This window comes from Saccopteryx leptura, chromosome 10 (assembly GCF_036850995.1).
Source record: "Saccopteryx leptura isolate mSacLep1 chromosome 10, mSacLep1_pri_phased_curated, whole genome shotgun sequence".
Lineage (NCBI taxonomy): Eukaryota > Metazoa > Chordata > Mammalia > Chiroptera > Emballonuridae > Saccopteryx > Saccopteryx leptura.
In genome coordinates, this window is record NC_089512.1 from 34,720,240 (window position 1) to 34,736,093 (window position 15,854).

The window sequence follows — 15,854 nt, forward strand, 5'->3', positions numbered from 1 at the left end:
AGGGCCAAGTGACTCCATTTCTAAGCTAAAGGAGTCCTGTTTACAAAACAGTAAGTTTAAAATGTAAAAATGGTTCAGGAAAAATTTAGATAAATTCACTGATCAAGAAAGTTGGGACTTTGATGAATTATATTTTTAATATCGTTATATCTACAGCATAGAATCTGACCCTATCTTATCAAAACAGCCCTCAGTATTATCATGGGACACAGATCAGTGAGCTGAATGGACCAACTGAGGTGCAATCTTCTGTAACAATTATTCGTTCCCCCTAGATGAAATACTGGCCTTTCTTAATTCACCATGTGTAAGACTCACCTTTTTTTTTAATTGGGGTCTAAAAACGGTGCGTCTTATACAGTGGTTATAGAATGCCATAGATGGAACTGAGGACAAGGCAATATATGAATATAGTGATTCGTCATCAGACACAGATGAGAACTAGCTAATGGATGAGAGTTTTGACAGTGATGAGTTGTATGAATTTTATGACTAAAACTTGAGTTCAATAACTTTATGTAATACATTTTTTTCAAATTTCAGGCCTCCAAATTAAGGTGCGTTTTATACATGGGGAAATACGGTATGTTACTTTTCCTAAGTAATCTAAAATACTTGTTTTCTTTGTAGTAAACCTACATTTGAGAAAATGATTAAATCCAACCTTTCCAAAATTTACAAAAAAATGGCCCTGATGCTAGAGTTTATAAAGTATTCCTCAAGGATACCATCCTCAGCACACTTCTCCTTCAAGAAGTTCACAATCTGGAATCATGGCCCAGTTTAATGTGGTCTGTAGATGTGAAATAAAAGTTCTGTAAAAGTACATGAATGCATGGTACTTTTTTCCAGGGAAGGATGTCAAATTCCTTAAGGAGATCTAAAAAAGCTTAAGAATCACTTCTTTACAAACTCACTCCTGATTACTACCTGCATTTCCTGATAACTACCAAATCTCCATCTCCACCCCAAATCTCTATGCATCAAACCTTTATAAACAACTGCCTGTTGTACATCTTCTCCTGGATATTCCCCAAACACCTTCAACTCAACATATCTAATACAGGCCTCATCACCTTCCCACCCGTACTTGCTCCTCCTCCTGTCTCCTATCCCAGTGACCAGCCTCACCACCTACCAGGTTTCCCAAGGGCGAGGGGTAGAGGGAAGGCGTTAGGAGACAGGGCTGCTCTTGACTCCATTTTCCAATCAACCACCAAGTCAAAACAATCTACCTACTAATTCTCTCTTAAGCTTTACAGCTGATCTTTGAACACAAGTCAATGAATTACATGGGCCCACTTACACACAGATTTTTTCAATAATGAAAATAATTTTAGAGATCTACAATTTTTTTTGAGACCTACAATTTTTAAAAACTCACTTGAATCATCGTTTTCTAATCATTTTTTCTCTAGCTTTATTATAAGAATATAGCACATAATAATGTGACATAAAAAATGTTAATGGCTGTTTTGTTATCAGTTAACAGTAGGTCATTAGTAGTTAAGTTTTGGGGGCATCAAATGTTTTATGTGGATTTTCGACTGTGCTGGGGGTTGGTGCCCCTAACCCCTGAGTTGCTCAAAGGTCAACTGTAGCTCTCTCTGTCCCGTTTCCAATTTTGTCACAACTTTAAGCCAGGTCACAACTTGCCTGGACTGTGGTAGTTTACTAACTGATTTTCCCATCTCCCGTGTAGCATCCCTGCAATCCACTCTCCAGGCTATAATCAGTGTTTTATCTAAAACATGTAATGTCTCTCAGGACGAGCATAGGCATGTGAGACCCTTTCTGATTAGGGACTTGCTTACCTAACATTCTATATTCCAGATATACTATACTAATTAAAGTGCCCTAATAAAGCAGTGCATCACACTCTGGTCTTCAAGTGTTTGTGTAAGCAACACCCTTTGCCTGAAACAAACTTCTCTTTACCATAGCTAGCTCCCAATCATCTTTTAAGTCTCAGTTTAAATGTCATACTTTCAATAAAGACTTTCTTGATCCTGCCTCTCTACCCATCACCACAGTGGAGACTAATGTAAGTACCTACATGTTCCTATAAGAATACCCTATGCTTGCCTGACCAGGCGGAGGCGCAGTAGATAGAGCGTTGGACTGGTACGCAGAGGATCCATGTTCAAAACCCCCAGGTCGCGGCTTGAGTACAAGGCTCACCAGCTTGAGTGCGGGGTCACTGGCTTGAGCACAGGATCATAGTCATGACCCCATGGTCGCTGGCTTGAGTAAGGGGTCACTTGCTCTGCTGTAGGCCCCAGGTCAAGACACGTACGAGAAAGCAAACACTGAACAACTAAAGAGCTGAGACGAAGAATTGATGCTTCTCATCTCTCTCCCTGTCTGTCTGTACCTTGCTGTCCCTCTCTCTGTCAAAAATAAAAAAAGAATACCCTATGCTTATTACCATCATAGCAAGGCCACATTACACTGAAATGTCCTTTTTCAACCATATATATCTCCCCATTAAAGTATAAGCTCCTTAAAAAAGGGGGACATAATTACCTATCTACATCTCTAGTGTATAAGATAGTGCCCAACACATGAAGAAGAATCTAAGTATTTCTTAAATGTTTGAATGAACAGCTCTTGCAGTTTGGGGGCAATTAAATATATCCAACAAAAGAACACTGCATCTATCTAATACCGTGTATGAGAACAAATTAATTTTTCAATATATAGAAATTTTTTTCAAGGTGCATTTCTATTTTTGTTAAATTATGTGCACATCCCCTCTTAGCAAATTTAACCAACTCAAAATACCTGCTGAAAAGATGTCCATTGCTCGCTTCAACTCTCCTCTTGTTCTCTGATTGCTATTTAAGTCTACAAGTGGAGTTGAAGGATCTCTCATATATTCTAACTCAGTGGCAAACAATCCACCATCAACAAAACGTTCAGGAGCAATATAACAAGTTCTCCTCCGTGACGTGTCAAAGAAATAGTTGAAATCTGCTGGATTGTCCTCTGGAAGATAAGTGGGTTTAAAACTGGCAAAATCAGTTAGAAGGACCCAGTTCCAACTGGTGACCATTACATTCTCAGTCTTGATGTCTCCATGACGGACGCCAGATTTGTGTGCTTGGTCCACAGCTGTCAGGATCTGGAAAGCAATCCAACGTTTCTCAATGTTATTTAAGAACGGACGGGTACTGATGCGATCATACAGGTTGTCTCGCACATACTGCCTGAAGAGCATGGCTGCTTTCTCAGATGCTTTTTCTGCTGCTTTCTGGAAAGGGAGACAGTTTTGTGCAGAATGAAGCCGAATTTTCAGTTCCTCCAGCTCTTGTTTATAACTGGTGAGAGGCAATGTGGGATCCTGAATTGCAAAGACCTTCACAACCACCAGACCTTCTCGGTGCTTTGCTCTAGCAACTTTGAAAAAACGAGTACTCCCCAGGCTCTTATCATATTCAAAGTCATGGATGTCTGAAAAATAGCTCTCCACAGAAAGGATCTGGGAAGGAGCGATGCCAGCAAGCTGATTTCCCATAATGGCACCAAGTACCCCTGGATCAGTAACTTAGGATAATCCACCTATTAAACAAAGAAAAAAGAAAAGGAGCAATGAAACACCATTATTTATTTGGTCTCCTCCCAGACCACATTAAACTGGGCCATGATTCCATGATGCACCATATTTCCCTTCCACTGACCTCATTCCCCTTCCAGGCAGCTTCTAAATTTCAGACATATTTATCTAAAGAGCTCTATTTTATGTTGTTCTTTCCAGGAGCTGACTTGTTTTTCAATTAGCCCCTTCAATGTTAAGTTGGAGGTTGTCAAAATGTGTATTTTCTGATTTTTAAAATTACTAAACCTTTACTGTATATTCAGAATTGTGTTTGGGGCTATGAGGGTCACAAGAGTACTATACAACACAAACACGTTAAAAACTTAAAACTAACTAAGAATCGGCTAATACAAATAGGTCACTTAACTTCTCAAAGGTCAGGCTAAGACCTAAAAAATGGCTATCTCCCGGGCCTTTCAAGCCTAATTTCAGGGTGCTTTCCCACCCAGCTAATAGCAGGCAGGAAGTTGTCTTGGTTTGCAATAACCACTGGGGAGAAACCTTGACAAAGATGTTAAAGAAAAAAGGTAAACCAAAATACACACTTGCCAAACACAGCCCAGGGTTTTCTCCTAGCTCAGGTTTTGCAGGAAATAAGGGACATACGCACGGCCATGCGCACATATAAACATTTACCCTAGGACTCTGGAAAGTGTCACAAGTCGGTCATTAGCTCACACTAAGGTCATGGTAGGTCATTTCAGGGTCTAGGCGGGGAAGGGAGTCGGCAGCCGGGTGCGTCTTCTCTATGAGGGGGGTCTTCCTTCAAAAGCAAGAGGTGGGATGTTGGGGGAAGGGACGCAGCAATGTCCCAATCTCCAGAAACCCCAGCTGTCCGCCGGGGAGAACTGGGGAAGCTCTCGGGGTCGCAGCAGACAGAAGCAGCCAGGCTGAAGCGATTGCACAGATACCCAGGCAGATGCCCCCGCCAGCCCCCTACTCTGCCCTACGGGCCACGCGATCTCGGGGCTCGCCTTCCTCTCGCGCGGACTTCTGGACCCTCGAGGCCCTCCGTACTCCTCGAGGCCCTCACCACCGGGCAGGACGGTGGAATTCGGGAGGGCGAGAGACCACTAGTTCCAGGAAAGCACTTCTTTAAAGGCTGCAGCACAACAAACGCCGAACTCCCGGGAAAGCCGGCCTCTATGGCGTCACTTCCTGCCGCGGAGCGGAAGTTACGTGACAGTGAAGCTTGAGGAAGAGAGCTTTAAGGGCGCTGGTTGCTAGGAGACCGGGAAGGGGCGTGGTCTCGCCCCGCGAGTTTAGAGGAAGAAAGTAAGATGCTTTGATAACGTGTATTCCCTGGGTTCTACTCTTCTCTCTATCGTTGCCTAAACTCTGGGGCTTCTGAAATTCCCCAGAACGTATTCAGACACCGCTTTACCGCAAGTACACAAGAACATAGTTTTTTAAGAGAATTCACAGACTTATATTAGGGAAGTATGTAATTTACATACTATAAAGTTCACCTATTTAAAATACACAGATTAATATATAGATTTACAGAATTGTCCCTATAATCTAATTTTGGAACATTTCGTGACCCTCAAAACGAAACCTTGTAACTATTAGTAGTCACTCTCTATCCTCCCCATTCCTCCTCCCCCTCCTAGTCCTAAACAATCTCTAATCTACTTTCTGTTTCTACTTGCCTATTCTGAACATTTCATACAGATGGTACACAAAATGTGCTCTGGCTCTCTTTTTTAAAAACACAATATATGGTCTTTGTAACTGACTAATTTCACATTTTTGAGGATTACCTCTGATGTAGCTTATATCAGTATTAGTATTTCATTTCTTTTTATTGCCAAATATTCCATTGTATGAATACTTTACATTTATTATCCATTCATTAGCTGAGGGACATTTGGGTTGTTTCTATTTTGTGGTTATTATGAATAACGCTGTTATAAACATCTGTGTACAAGGCTATGTGAAGCTGTGTTTTCATTTCTGTTGGGTAAACACCTGGGAGTGGAATTCTGAAGTCATGTAGTAACTCTATGTTTAACATATTAAAAAATGGCCAAAGTACTGCACTATTTTACATTCCTACTAGCAATGTATGAGAGGTCCAATTTCTCCACATCCTTACTGACATTATCTACCCTTTTACTTATTGCCACCCTCATGGGTATGAAGTAGTATCTTATTGTAGTTTTATTTCCATTTACCTAATGACTAATGATGTTGAGTATCTTCTCGTGTTTACTGGCCATTCATATATCTTCTTTGGAGAAATGTCTATTCAAATATTTTGTTATTTTTAAATAGGGTTACTTGTCTTTTTATTATTGAGTTTTAAGTGTTCTTTTTATATTTTAGAGCAGTGTTTTCCACTGCCAGAAATTTCATGCCAGTTCACAATAGAGTTAACCACCCTGATTGCTGTATGAAGATTATACACCCGGTGATCTTAGTTGAATTTACTTATGCTCCGGGTGATTTCTGCCTTAGCAGTCTCTGAAATAATTCTCCTATTTTCAGCAGTACCCAAGTGTAAAAAGGTTAAAAACCACCGCTCTAAATAGTATAAGTCTCTTATCAGATTTGCAGATAATTTTTCTGTGCTGTCTTTTCACCTTCTTGTTGGTGTCCTTTAAAGCACAAAATGTTTTAAATTCAAAGCTGAATTGTTTTATCATTGCTGCAACATCCCCTACTCCTTATTCCCCAGTCTCTCTAAGGAGCACTTCTACCCACTGGTTCCTCAAACTACAAATGTGAAAGTCATTAAGTCATCCTTGAGATCTTTCTATTCTCTCACTCTTTCACTTGCCCCCATTCAATAATCACCTGCTCCTGCTGATTCCACCTTCAAAATATGCCTTAAAGCCATCCACTGCTATCTCTCCAGGGCTAAGGCCAACTCACCATCATTAAGATGTCTAGATGTTAAAATCTACTCAGAAAAGGCATTCCACAGCCACTATATATATATTTTTTATACTTATCCCATAATGTCTACTGGGTCATTTATGACATCATTTTATGTCCTTAAATTTCTGAAGTATTTTTCCTCAGAGTAAATTAAAAAATAAAATGTGCTTGCCACTGGTGGAGTAAAAAGAAGAAAAAGCTAGTGTTCTTCTACCCTTTGGCTAATGGCCTCTCCACTCTATTGTAGCATTGATGGCTAACTGTCCCCTTTACAGAAAATAAATGTTTTTGGAAAGTAGCAGCACTTTAGGAACTATATTTTCCAGCCCCACCCCACATCTTGCATATCAGTGCAGCCATTTAACAAATTCCCACTATGAAGTACAAGTGAAAATTGTTTCAGTTCCAGGTGAAGGCAGTTAAGTGAATGACCTGCTTAACTTTCTTGCCCTTTAGCCTAGATCCTTCATGGTGAAGCTTTTTATAAAAACTGCCCACTTTTGTAGTGCTGGTCAACCTGGTCCCTCCTGCCCACTAGTGGGCAGTCCAGCTTTCATGGTGGGCCAATCACTGCGCGTTTGGTTGCTCAGCTACCACCCACCAGGTTGACCAGCACTGCAAAAGTGGGCAGTTTTTATAAAAAGATTCGCCATCACGGGCCTAGATGCAAGGACTTCAAAGCCTTAAGTCAGGGGTCCCCAAACTTGTTACACAGGGGACCAGTTCACTGTCCCTCAGACCGTTGGAGGGCCGGACTATAAAAAAAAAAACTATGAACAAATCCCTATGCACACTGCACATATCTTATTTTAAAGTAAAAAAACAAAATGGGAACAAATACAATATTTAAAATAAAGAACAAGTAAATTTAAATCAACAAACTGACCAGTATTTCAATGGGAACTATGCTCCTCTCACTGACCACCAATGAAAGAGGTGCCCCTTCCGGAAGTGCGGTGGGGGCCAGATAAATGGCATCAGGGGGCCGCATGCAGCCCGCGGGCCGTAGTTTGGGGACCCCTGCCTTAAGTAATGCCGGAGCTCAAGATGGTAGAAGCCTGTGTCCCTGAATCACACAACCTAGAAAAAGGCCTCCTGTTAAATAAACCAGGATCACCCACATAGGACTCTTCCATAAGCAAAAGTAAACAATTATGTGTGAAGCCAGTGAAATGTTGACATTTATTTGCTACTAGCTGTACCCGGCCACACATTGCTGTGGCTCAGTCTGGTTAAATGGAAAAGAAAGAAAAGAGAAAGCACACGTTTCTAATATGTTTAATTTCACAATGCTTGTGGGTATAGAATATTTTTTGTTGTTCCATTGTCTGTGCAGATATGGGAGTTTCAATGAATTGCATGTTCAATGGCAATTTCAAAGTGGAATGAGCAGTTCTTCCACCTGGTAGCAATGTCGCAGCTATTCTAGGTGACACAGAGCTAAGGCTATGTCATTTTGGGATCGAATTGCTGCCAGAATCAATCTAGTTAGGAACGTTTTACCAGTTCCTCCTGGCGCATCTAAGAAGATTTCTCCAACCCTATCTAAGAAGATTTCTCCAACCCTGTTTTGACAGTTTGCATTATTCGATCGTAAATGCCTTTTGCTCAAGCGTTAGCTTAGGAATATTTGATTGCACATACGACAAAAGATCACCTGTGTTGTAATTTTGTTCATGACGCAATTCTACATCGAACGAAGCAGCAGCAGATCGATTCAGTGATGGCATTCCCAATTGATTGAGAACTTTGTTAGTGATTTCTCAGCACAAATCTTTAAGCATTAACAACGCTTCGTTGTAGATTTCTGCTGTGAAATCCATGTTCATATTTGAATTTTCCTTGCGTATTCGATGGAAAATATCTTCAGTCATGTGCGATTAATATTTCTCCCATAACTCTGTTGGAGATGAAGGAGAGCAGGTGGTCAATATGATTGCAAACAATGCACAAATTTGATTTGGATGTGACGTGTTGCACACGTCATTAATGCAAATATCCCAGTGTCAGTCGTTCTCCAATAAATTCAGAGCTTGACATGCGCTGTGGAAAGTGGCATGTGTAACGCTGTTGACAATCCTCAATTGCTGAAAAGACGTTGGACTGGGCACATTTACCAACAGTATGCGAAGAAAGAAGCATTCATCTTGATTGGGACGCACGGTGTACAGTCTGCCTATCGTAGTTCCTTTGAATATGCCAGGTTGTCCAGCGACTCGTTCTCCTTGTTTGCATTGTTCAAATGATTTTCTACTTGCATTCCATATGTAATATGTAGGCACTTCCGAATACAGCAGTGGCTTTTACGTCCAACAGATGGCGCTGTTTTTCAAAAAAGCATGTTTTTACTTGTCACAGGTGTGACATCTATATAATAGTAGGTATATAAAAACACGCACATTTTCGAATGCAACATTGTGTCAAAATTTCAAAGCAATCGGTGAAGAACTTTCAAAGATTTAAGATTTTGAACAAACAAACATTTACATTTTTATTTATATAGAGAAGAAAGAAAAGTAGCTAGTTTTACCCTAACACTCATTTTCCTAATCTCTATGTATTCCCTACCTTTCTTGGGCTGCTTATCTCAGCAGTACACTTCCAATCCTGTGAGGTGTCCACATGGACCCTCTGCAACTCTTGCAGCCTAAGAAAAAAGAGTAAAGAGAATCCCTAATGTAAATAATACCTTCCAGTTAATATTAAATATTTTCTCTTTTTGTAGAAGATTGCCAGCTAATGATGTGAATGGAATTATAGGAAATTACCATTATATAACTGGCATTATAATAATTGGTTCCCACAAGGATTACCAATGAATCCTAAGATCATTGAGTGAAAGGTTGTGGGACAACAAGATAGGCTCATTGTGCTAAGGAATACCTATAGATTAGTTTCCACTTTAGAAAGGGGGGAAAATGAATCTCTTATAGTAGAGAACTCTGGGAACAAACCCTTCATCCAAGTGATCAAATTTAACATCACAAATAGTATTATGAGGCTCCTGATACAATGTAACAGAAGTCCACAAGATTACCCATGAAGCATTCTTACCAAAAATATTTAACCTGAATTGAGTCAAGCCTCTAGTCCTCACTGTCCAATGTGATAGCTAGGCACTAACTATTTTTGACTACTGAGCACTTGAAATGTAGCCACTCCAAATTGAGAAGTGCTCTAAGTGTAAAAAACACAGAATTTAAAGAACGTAGAAGAAAAAAAATTTTTTTTAATGTCTCATTGATATCTTTTTAATAGTGATTATATTTTGAAATCATATTTTGGATATATTAGGTTAACTAAACATCTTTTAAAATTAATTTAATCTGTTTATTTTTACTTTTTTAAATGTGGCTACTAGATCATTTTAAATTACATATGTGGCTCGTGCTATATTTTTATTAGATAGCCCTGTTCTAGATCTAACTTCCAGCTTAAAAAAAATAATAAAAGAGATAGAGGAATAATTTAAGCAACACCATCAGGAAACAATGTGACAAATCTAGAAAATGGAACATTAGGCCAGATTCCTCAAAGTCAATACTACGAAAGACATGAAGAGATTTTTTTTTAGCATAAAAGACTCTAAAGAGACATAAAATTCAAGTGCAATGTGTGAATCTCAACCAGATCTAGGATTAGAAACAGCTACAAAAGGCATTCCATGTATAACTGGGGAAATTTGAATATGGACTCAGTATTTCAGAGAGAAAAAAATGACAAAAATGTATTTTAAATTGGTATTTGTGTCATTCCATTGTTGCTTCTCAGGATCTTATTTAAAAATACTTAAGTTGCTTGACCTATAGCTATTTCACCATTGCACACCAAGGACCTGGTGAACATAGAGGAGAGGGAGCTAGACTCCAGTTAACTCTGAATGTGTAATACTGGGTGAGACTTTGTTCTTGAATAAATGGGAACAAAAGAGCTAAAGAAAGTTTTTAGAAGAAGATGATGGTTATCCAAAAAATAAATAAATAATTTTAACGATAAGTGCCATGGGGAAAAAAAATGAAAGACCCTCCTCAAGTGTTGGCATTTAATCTGGGACTTGAAAGATGAGCAGGTTTTGGCTTCATAAAGCTGGAACGCCCACTAGTGGGCGGTAGGGAGCAGGTTGACTACCACTGTTCTAAGCAGAGGAAAAGTGAATGCAAAGGCCTGGTGGTGGAGAAAAGTTTGACAGGTTAGGGACAAAGAGAAGGCCAGCTGAGCAGGGTGGTGAGTGATGCCAACTCCAGTGGGGGAAGTGAATAAACAGAAGCCATATATTCAAACCTGAGTATTCCTCTACTCTGCCACTGTTTTCCTACCAATTTTCTTTTACAAAGAATTTGAAGTGACTTTACAAAATTAAATCAGGCAATGAAAATAGAAAGAATAACTATTCATTAAAAGGATCAGAAAAATAGTACTTGAAATTGGTGAACTGCACTTCAGATGAATTTTCAATTTCCATTTAAAATTGTGGCAACTAATCCCGAAAAGGAAATTTGTGGTTCACATAGTTCCCCTTGTCCAGTAAAGGGAAATAAGCTAATTAACATGAAAACAAAACCTTTTCACTAGACCAACTTCAAATTGGAATGTTTCCTTTGACTCCTTACAGAAAAAAACATTCTAACATGTTAAGTAAGCATCATCAGCAAAGTTTTTCTGTAAAGTTAGGTCAGTGGTTCAGCAAATAAGGTGCCTAACACTGGAGACCAATTCAATAATGTGTTTATCACAGCTTTCGTTTTTCTAGATACTTGATCAAAAAGTCCCATTCTAGGTGACTTTTTCTAGTTCTGTGGCTTTAAGTATCATCAATGTGCTGATAATGTTAATTTTTTTTCTCTCAAACCTGTACAAAGCCCCAGAGCTCATGTATGAAATATCTATTCAACCTTTATACATGAGTATGTACTAATAGTTTTAAAAGCTACCACCTTTAAATATATGGCTTAAAATGTGCCAATTTTTTTCATATAAACTGCTCATGAATTCCATGAAGTAGATATATTTACATCCCCATTTTTCAAATAAATAATAGAGGCACAGAGATCATATTCTTATTAAGTCAAAAATAAGAAATGAGAAACATAAAAACATTGATGTGTTTACAAGAATATGTGTCATTTCTGAGTAGAGAAAAATATTTGACCAGTTTAAGTTTAAATTTGTTGGTCATCTGTTCATTAGTAACTGAGTGTGTTTGATTATTATTTTCATGTTCAATATATAAGTTTGGGTATTATATAATAAATACATGGAAAATGAAGATTTTCTATATTAACTTTATCATGTGACTTTGAATTAAGTAAGATAATATTAACATATATTAGGACTTTGAAACATATTAAATGTTCAAATGTGTGTGTATCGATTTGAAAGGCTATATAGCAATGTTAACAGAAATTATCTCTTATTGATTTCTTTTTAAAAATTAAAATATTTGAATGCTAATTCTCTATATGTATTACTCTTTTTTCTTATTCATGGTTAGTACGTTTTATTGTAGAAAAGAGAAAAAATGTAAAAAAGGGGAAGACACATAATTTCAGGAATATTTTAGTATCTATTCTACAACATTGTTTTGAATGCCTAATTGTTCATACTTACTTTTCACAAAAATCAGAATATACTGTACATACTCATTGACCAATGAGAAACCCACAGTTTTGGAACCTGATATGTCACATGAACTCATCCATGTGATTATGTATATAGGTTATAATCACATGGATGAGTTCATGTGTATATATAGAGGCCTTATATATCTGTATAGTCTAGTGGTCAATGATTTTATGAGTATTTGACCATGGCAAAATGTCATTTAAATAGTAATTTCAGACAGTGCAAGTTCATTCAACACCCCATTCCAACCAACTTTTCCCTTGTCTGCCTCTACTATAGAGTCTATGAAAGCCAAATACATTTTTAGATTCCACATATTAGAAACATTACACAGTATTTGTCGTTCTCTGTCTGACTTATTTCACTTAGCACAATGCCTTCAAGGTCAATCCCAGTTGTCACAAATGGCAGGACTTCCTTCTTTTTAATATTGAATAATATTCCATTGTGTGTATATACCACATCTTTTTTATCCATTCATCTGTTATGAACACACACACACACACACACACATACACACTTACACTTGGGATGCTTTTCCCAATGAGATTTAAAGATAAATCTGTCAGTACCACCTTTTTACCTTTTTTTTTTTTTCTTTTTGTATTTTTCTGAAGCTGGAAACGGGGAGGCAGACAGACTCCTGCATGTGCCCGACCGGGATCCACCTGGCACGCCCACCAGGGGGCGATGCTCTGCCCATCTGGGGCATCACTCTGTTGCGACCAGAGCCACTCTAGCGCCTGAGGCAGAGGCCATGGAGCCATCCCCAGTGCCTGGGCCATCTTTGCTCCAATGGAGCCTTGGCTGCGGGAGGGGAAGAGAGAGACAGAGAGGAAGGAGAGGGGGAGGAGTAGAGAAGCAGATGGGCACTTCTCCTGTGTGCCCTGGCCGGGAACCGAACCTGGGACTTCCGCACGCCAGGCCGACGCTCTACCACTGAGCCAACTGGCCAGGGCCCACCTTTTTACCTTTGACCTTCTTCTAACCATGACCATAGATGTAATGTCCAGAGCTACAGTAGCCATAATGTGACCACAATTCAAGAGGCATAAGGGAATGGTAACCACAGAAATGCTGGCCAGATAATGGTCAAGCCTCTGAACCAATGTCAATAGCCTCGATCTCCAAATTTCTTATTACATGAGAAAAATAAGCATTTATTTAAACCACTATTGGGTTGGATTTTCTGTTACTTGAAACCAAAAATCTTTCTTAACTGATAAAGTACTGTAAAAAGTTAACTAACTTATCTTGCTCTAATATTTTAAAGTCACTTAATTCCAGGGAACATCACTGTTCAGACTTTGCAATTATGCTGGAGATGACTTTTATATTACAGTCTGACCTTTACAAGGTCTCTTGTTTGTAGCAGGTGGGTATGCCCATGGGGCTTGAAAAATAAAACTAAACTCATGGCCTTTAGTTCATGTGTTTTCCAGCAACTGAATGTGGTTTGCTTACAGAAATGAAAATTCTCCTGAAATGTTAATTGATTCAGTTTGACAGTGCTTGCCATATCATCAATCAGTATCATAGTGTTTCTGTGAACTAGTGATGAACGTGGTAGAAAAGGAATAATCTGGTAATTATGGGATAGACATGGTTGTTTTGCTTTTAATGGAACTCAGGAAGATTGAGATTCCTTTCTTTTTTGGAATATCTGTGCACTGAGGGAAAGGACAGGGTCACATCAGTATTATAGGCTAATTTTAATCCTCATCAAGTAATATTAGACTCCCTTTATTATTTATTTATATGTGTTATATATATTGGGAGAGGGATCTGATTTAATCTACATGTTTTAGTTATCTGTTGCTTTGTAAGAAATTATCTCAAAACATAGAGGCTTAGCCTGACCTGTGGTGGCGCAGTGGATAAAGCGTCAGCCTGGAATGCTGAGGTTGCCGGTTCGATACCCTGGGCTTGCCTGGTCAAGGCACATATGGGAGTTGATGCTTCCTGCTCCTCCCCCCTTCTCTCTCTCTCTCTCTCTCTCCCCCTCTGTCTAAAGTGAATAAATAAATTTTTTTTTTAAAAAGTGCTGTTAAAAAAAAAGAGAGGCCATAAACCTTCTCTGCTCCTACTCAGCAAGAAGAAGTTACAGAAGATGATGACCTCCATCCCCTTTCCCTTGAGCCTCTCTGGGGAAAAAAAAAACACCAAAACAAAAAAACATAGAGGCTTAAAATTTTTTCCAATTTACTATTCAGTGGTAGAGCGTCAGCCCAGCGTGTGGGTGTCCCGGGTTCCATTCCCAGTCAGGGCACACAGGAGAAGCGTCCATCTGCTTCTCCACCCCTCCTCCTCTCCTTTCTCTCTATCTCTCTCTTCCTCTACTGCAGCCAAGGTTCCACTGGAGCAAAGTTGGCCCAGGTGCTGAGGATGGCTCCATGGCCTATGCCTCCACGCTAGAATGGCTCCCATTGTAACGGAGCAATGCACCAGATGGGTAGAACATCACCCCCTAGTGGGCATGCTGGATGGATCCCGGTGGGGTGCAAGCAAGAATCTGTCTCTCTGCCGCCCCACTTCTCGCTTCAGAAAAAAATAAAAAATAAATTTAAAAAAATTTTAATTACTATCTCTCATGGTTTCTGCGGATCTGGAATTCAAACGGAAAAAGTTTGTCTCTGCTCTACAATGTCTGGGACCTCAGCTGAAGGCTTGAAGGCATGCAGTTGAAGTCATCTGAAGGCTCTTTTATTCCCATGCGTGGAGGTCAGTGTGGGCTGTGGTAGAGGCATAGTTGCCGCCATCAGCAGCAACACTCACACATAGACTCTCCGTGTGACCTGCGCTTCCTTACAACATAGTAAATAGGTTTCAACAGAAACCATCCAGAGAGAGAGCCAAGCCAAGGGGAAGCTGTACTGCCATTTATAATCTAGCCCCAGTGACACAGTGTCACATCTGCCACCTTATATTAGGTGAGGCAGTTACAAAAGTCCACCCAGGTCCAAGGAAAAGGAACATAGATCTCCCTCCCTTGCCCATGCACCTCCATTGAGAGGTGAGGTATGTCAGGGTCACATTATAAGAAGAGCAAGTGGAATGGGAAGTATGTATATATGAGCCTATGTACATATGAGCAAGCATCTTTGGAAAACACAATCTGCCATATTGTGCTATTACCTCACCTTCTTAATGAACAGCCATGCCATATGTACAAATGTTTTCATAATATTGACAATGTCCACAATTTGAGGGGGAGGGCAGAGGTTGCAACTGGCATCTAGTAGTTAGAGGGATGTTGCTAAACATCCTACTATACACAATTCAGCCATACACACACACACACATACACACACAGAGAGAATTTGCTTCAATAGAGGTTGAGAAAATCTGTACTAGAGCTGACCTGTGGTAACACAGTGGATAAAAAAACATCAGCCTGGAATGCTGAGGTTGCCAGTTCGAAACCCTGGGCTTGCCTGGTCAAGGCACATTTGAGAAACAACTACACGAACTGATACTTCCCACTATCCCTGCCTTTCCCTCTTTCTCCTCTCTCTAAAATCAATTAAAAAATCTTTTAAAAGAAGGAAAGAAATAAAATTTGTATTAGAGTATTAATACTCTACAAGTATTTAGAATAATTAGAGGATACAGGGATCTAGAGAAAACAACAAAATTCTAAAAGTCTTCCAACTGAAATGTTCTATTTAAAATTTGGTATTATGTAAGATTTATGGTGTATAAATAACAAATGCCTTTACTTAGGCAAATTTTGATTCCAAATATGATACAT

General features: G+C 39.3%; 1 protein-coding gene across 2 annotated transcripts in view; it reads right to left on the reverse strand.

The window, feature by feature from the left end:
• The window catches only part of PIK3R4 (phosphoinositide-3-kinase regulatory subunit 4), a 75,591-nt gene extending 70,845 nt beyond the window's left edge, over window positions 1–4,746 (reverse strand). The window contains exons 1-2 of one of the 2 annotated variants that reach the window (XM_066351826.1): window positions 4,277–4,746; window positions 2,785–3,561 (exon numbers count right to left, since the gene is read on the reverse strand). In XM_066351826.1, coding sequence (XP_066207923.1) covers window positions 2,785–3,517 — 733 coding nt within the window. In that variant the 5' untranslated portion in view covers window positions 3,518–3,561; window positions 4,277–4,746. Of the gene's footprint in view, window positions 1–2,784; window positions 3,562–4,234 lie in introns of both variants that reach the window. The other variant, XM_066351825.1, reaches the window with a different exon arrangement.
• Between the last annotated feature and the right edge of the window lie 11,108 nt (window positions 4,747–15,854).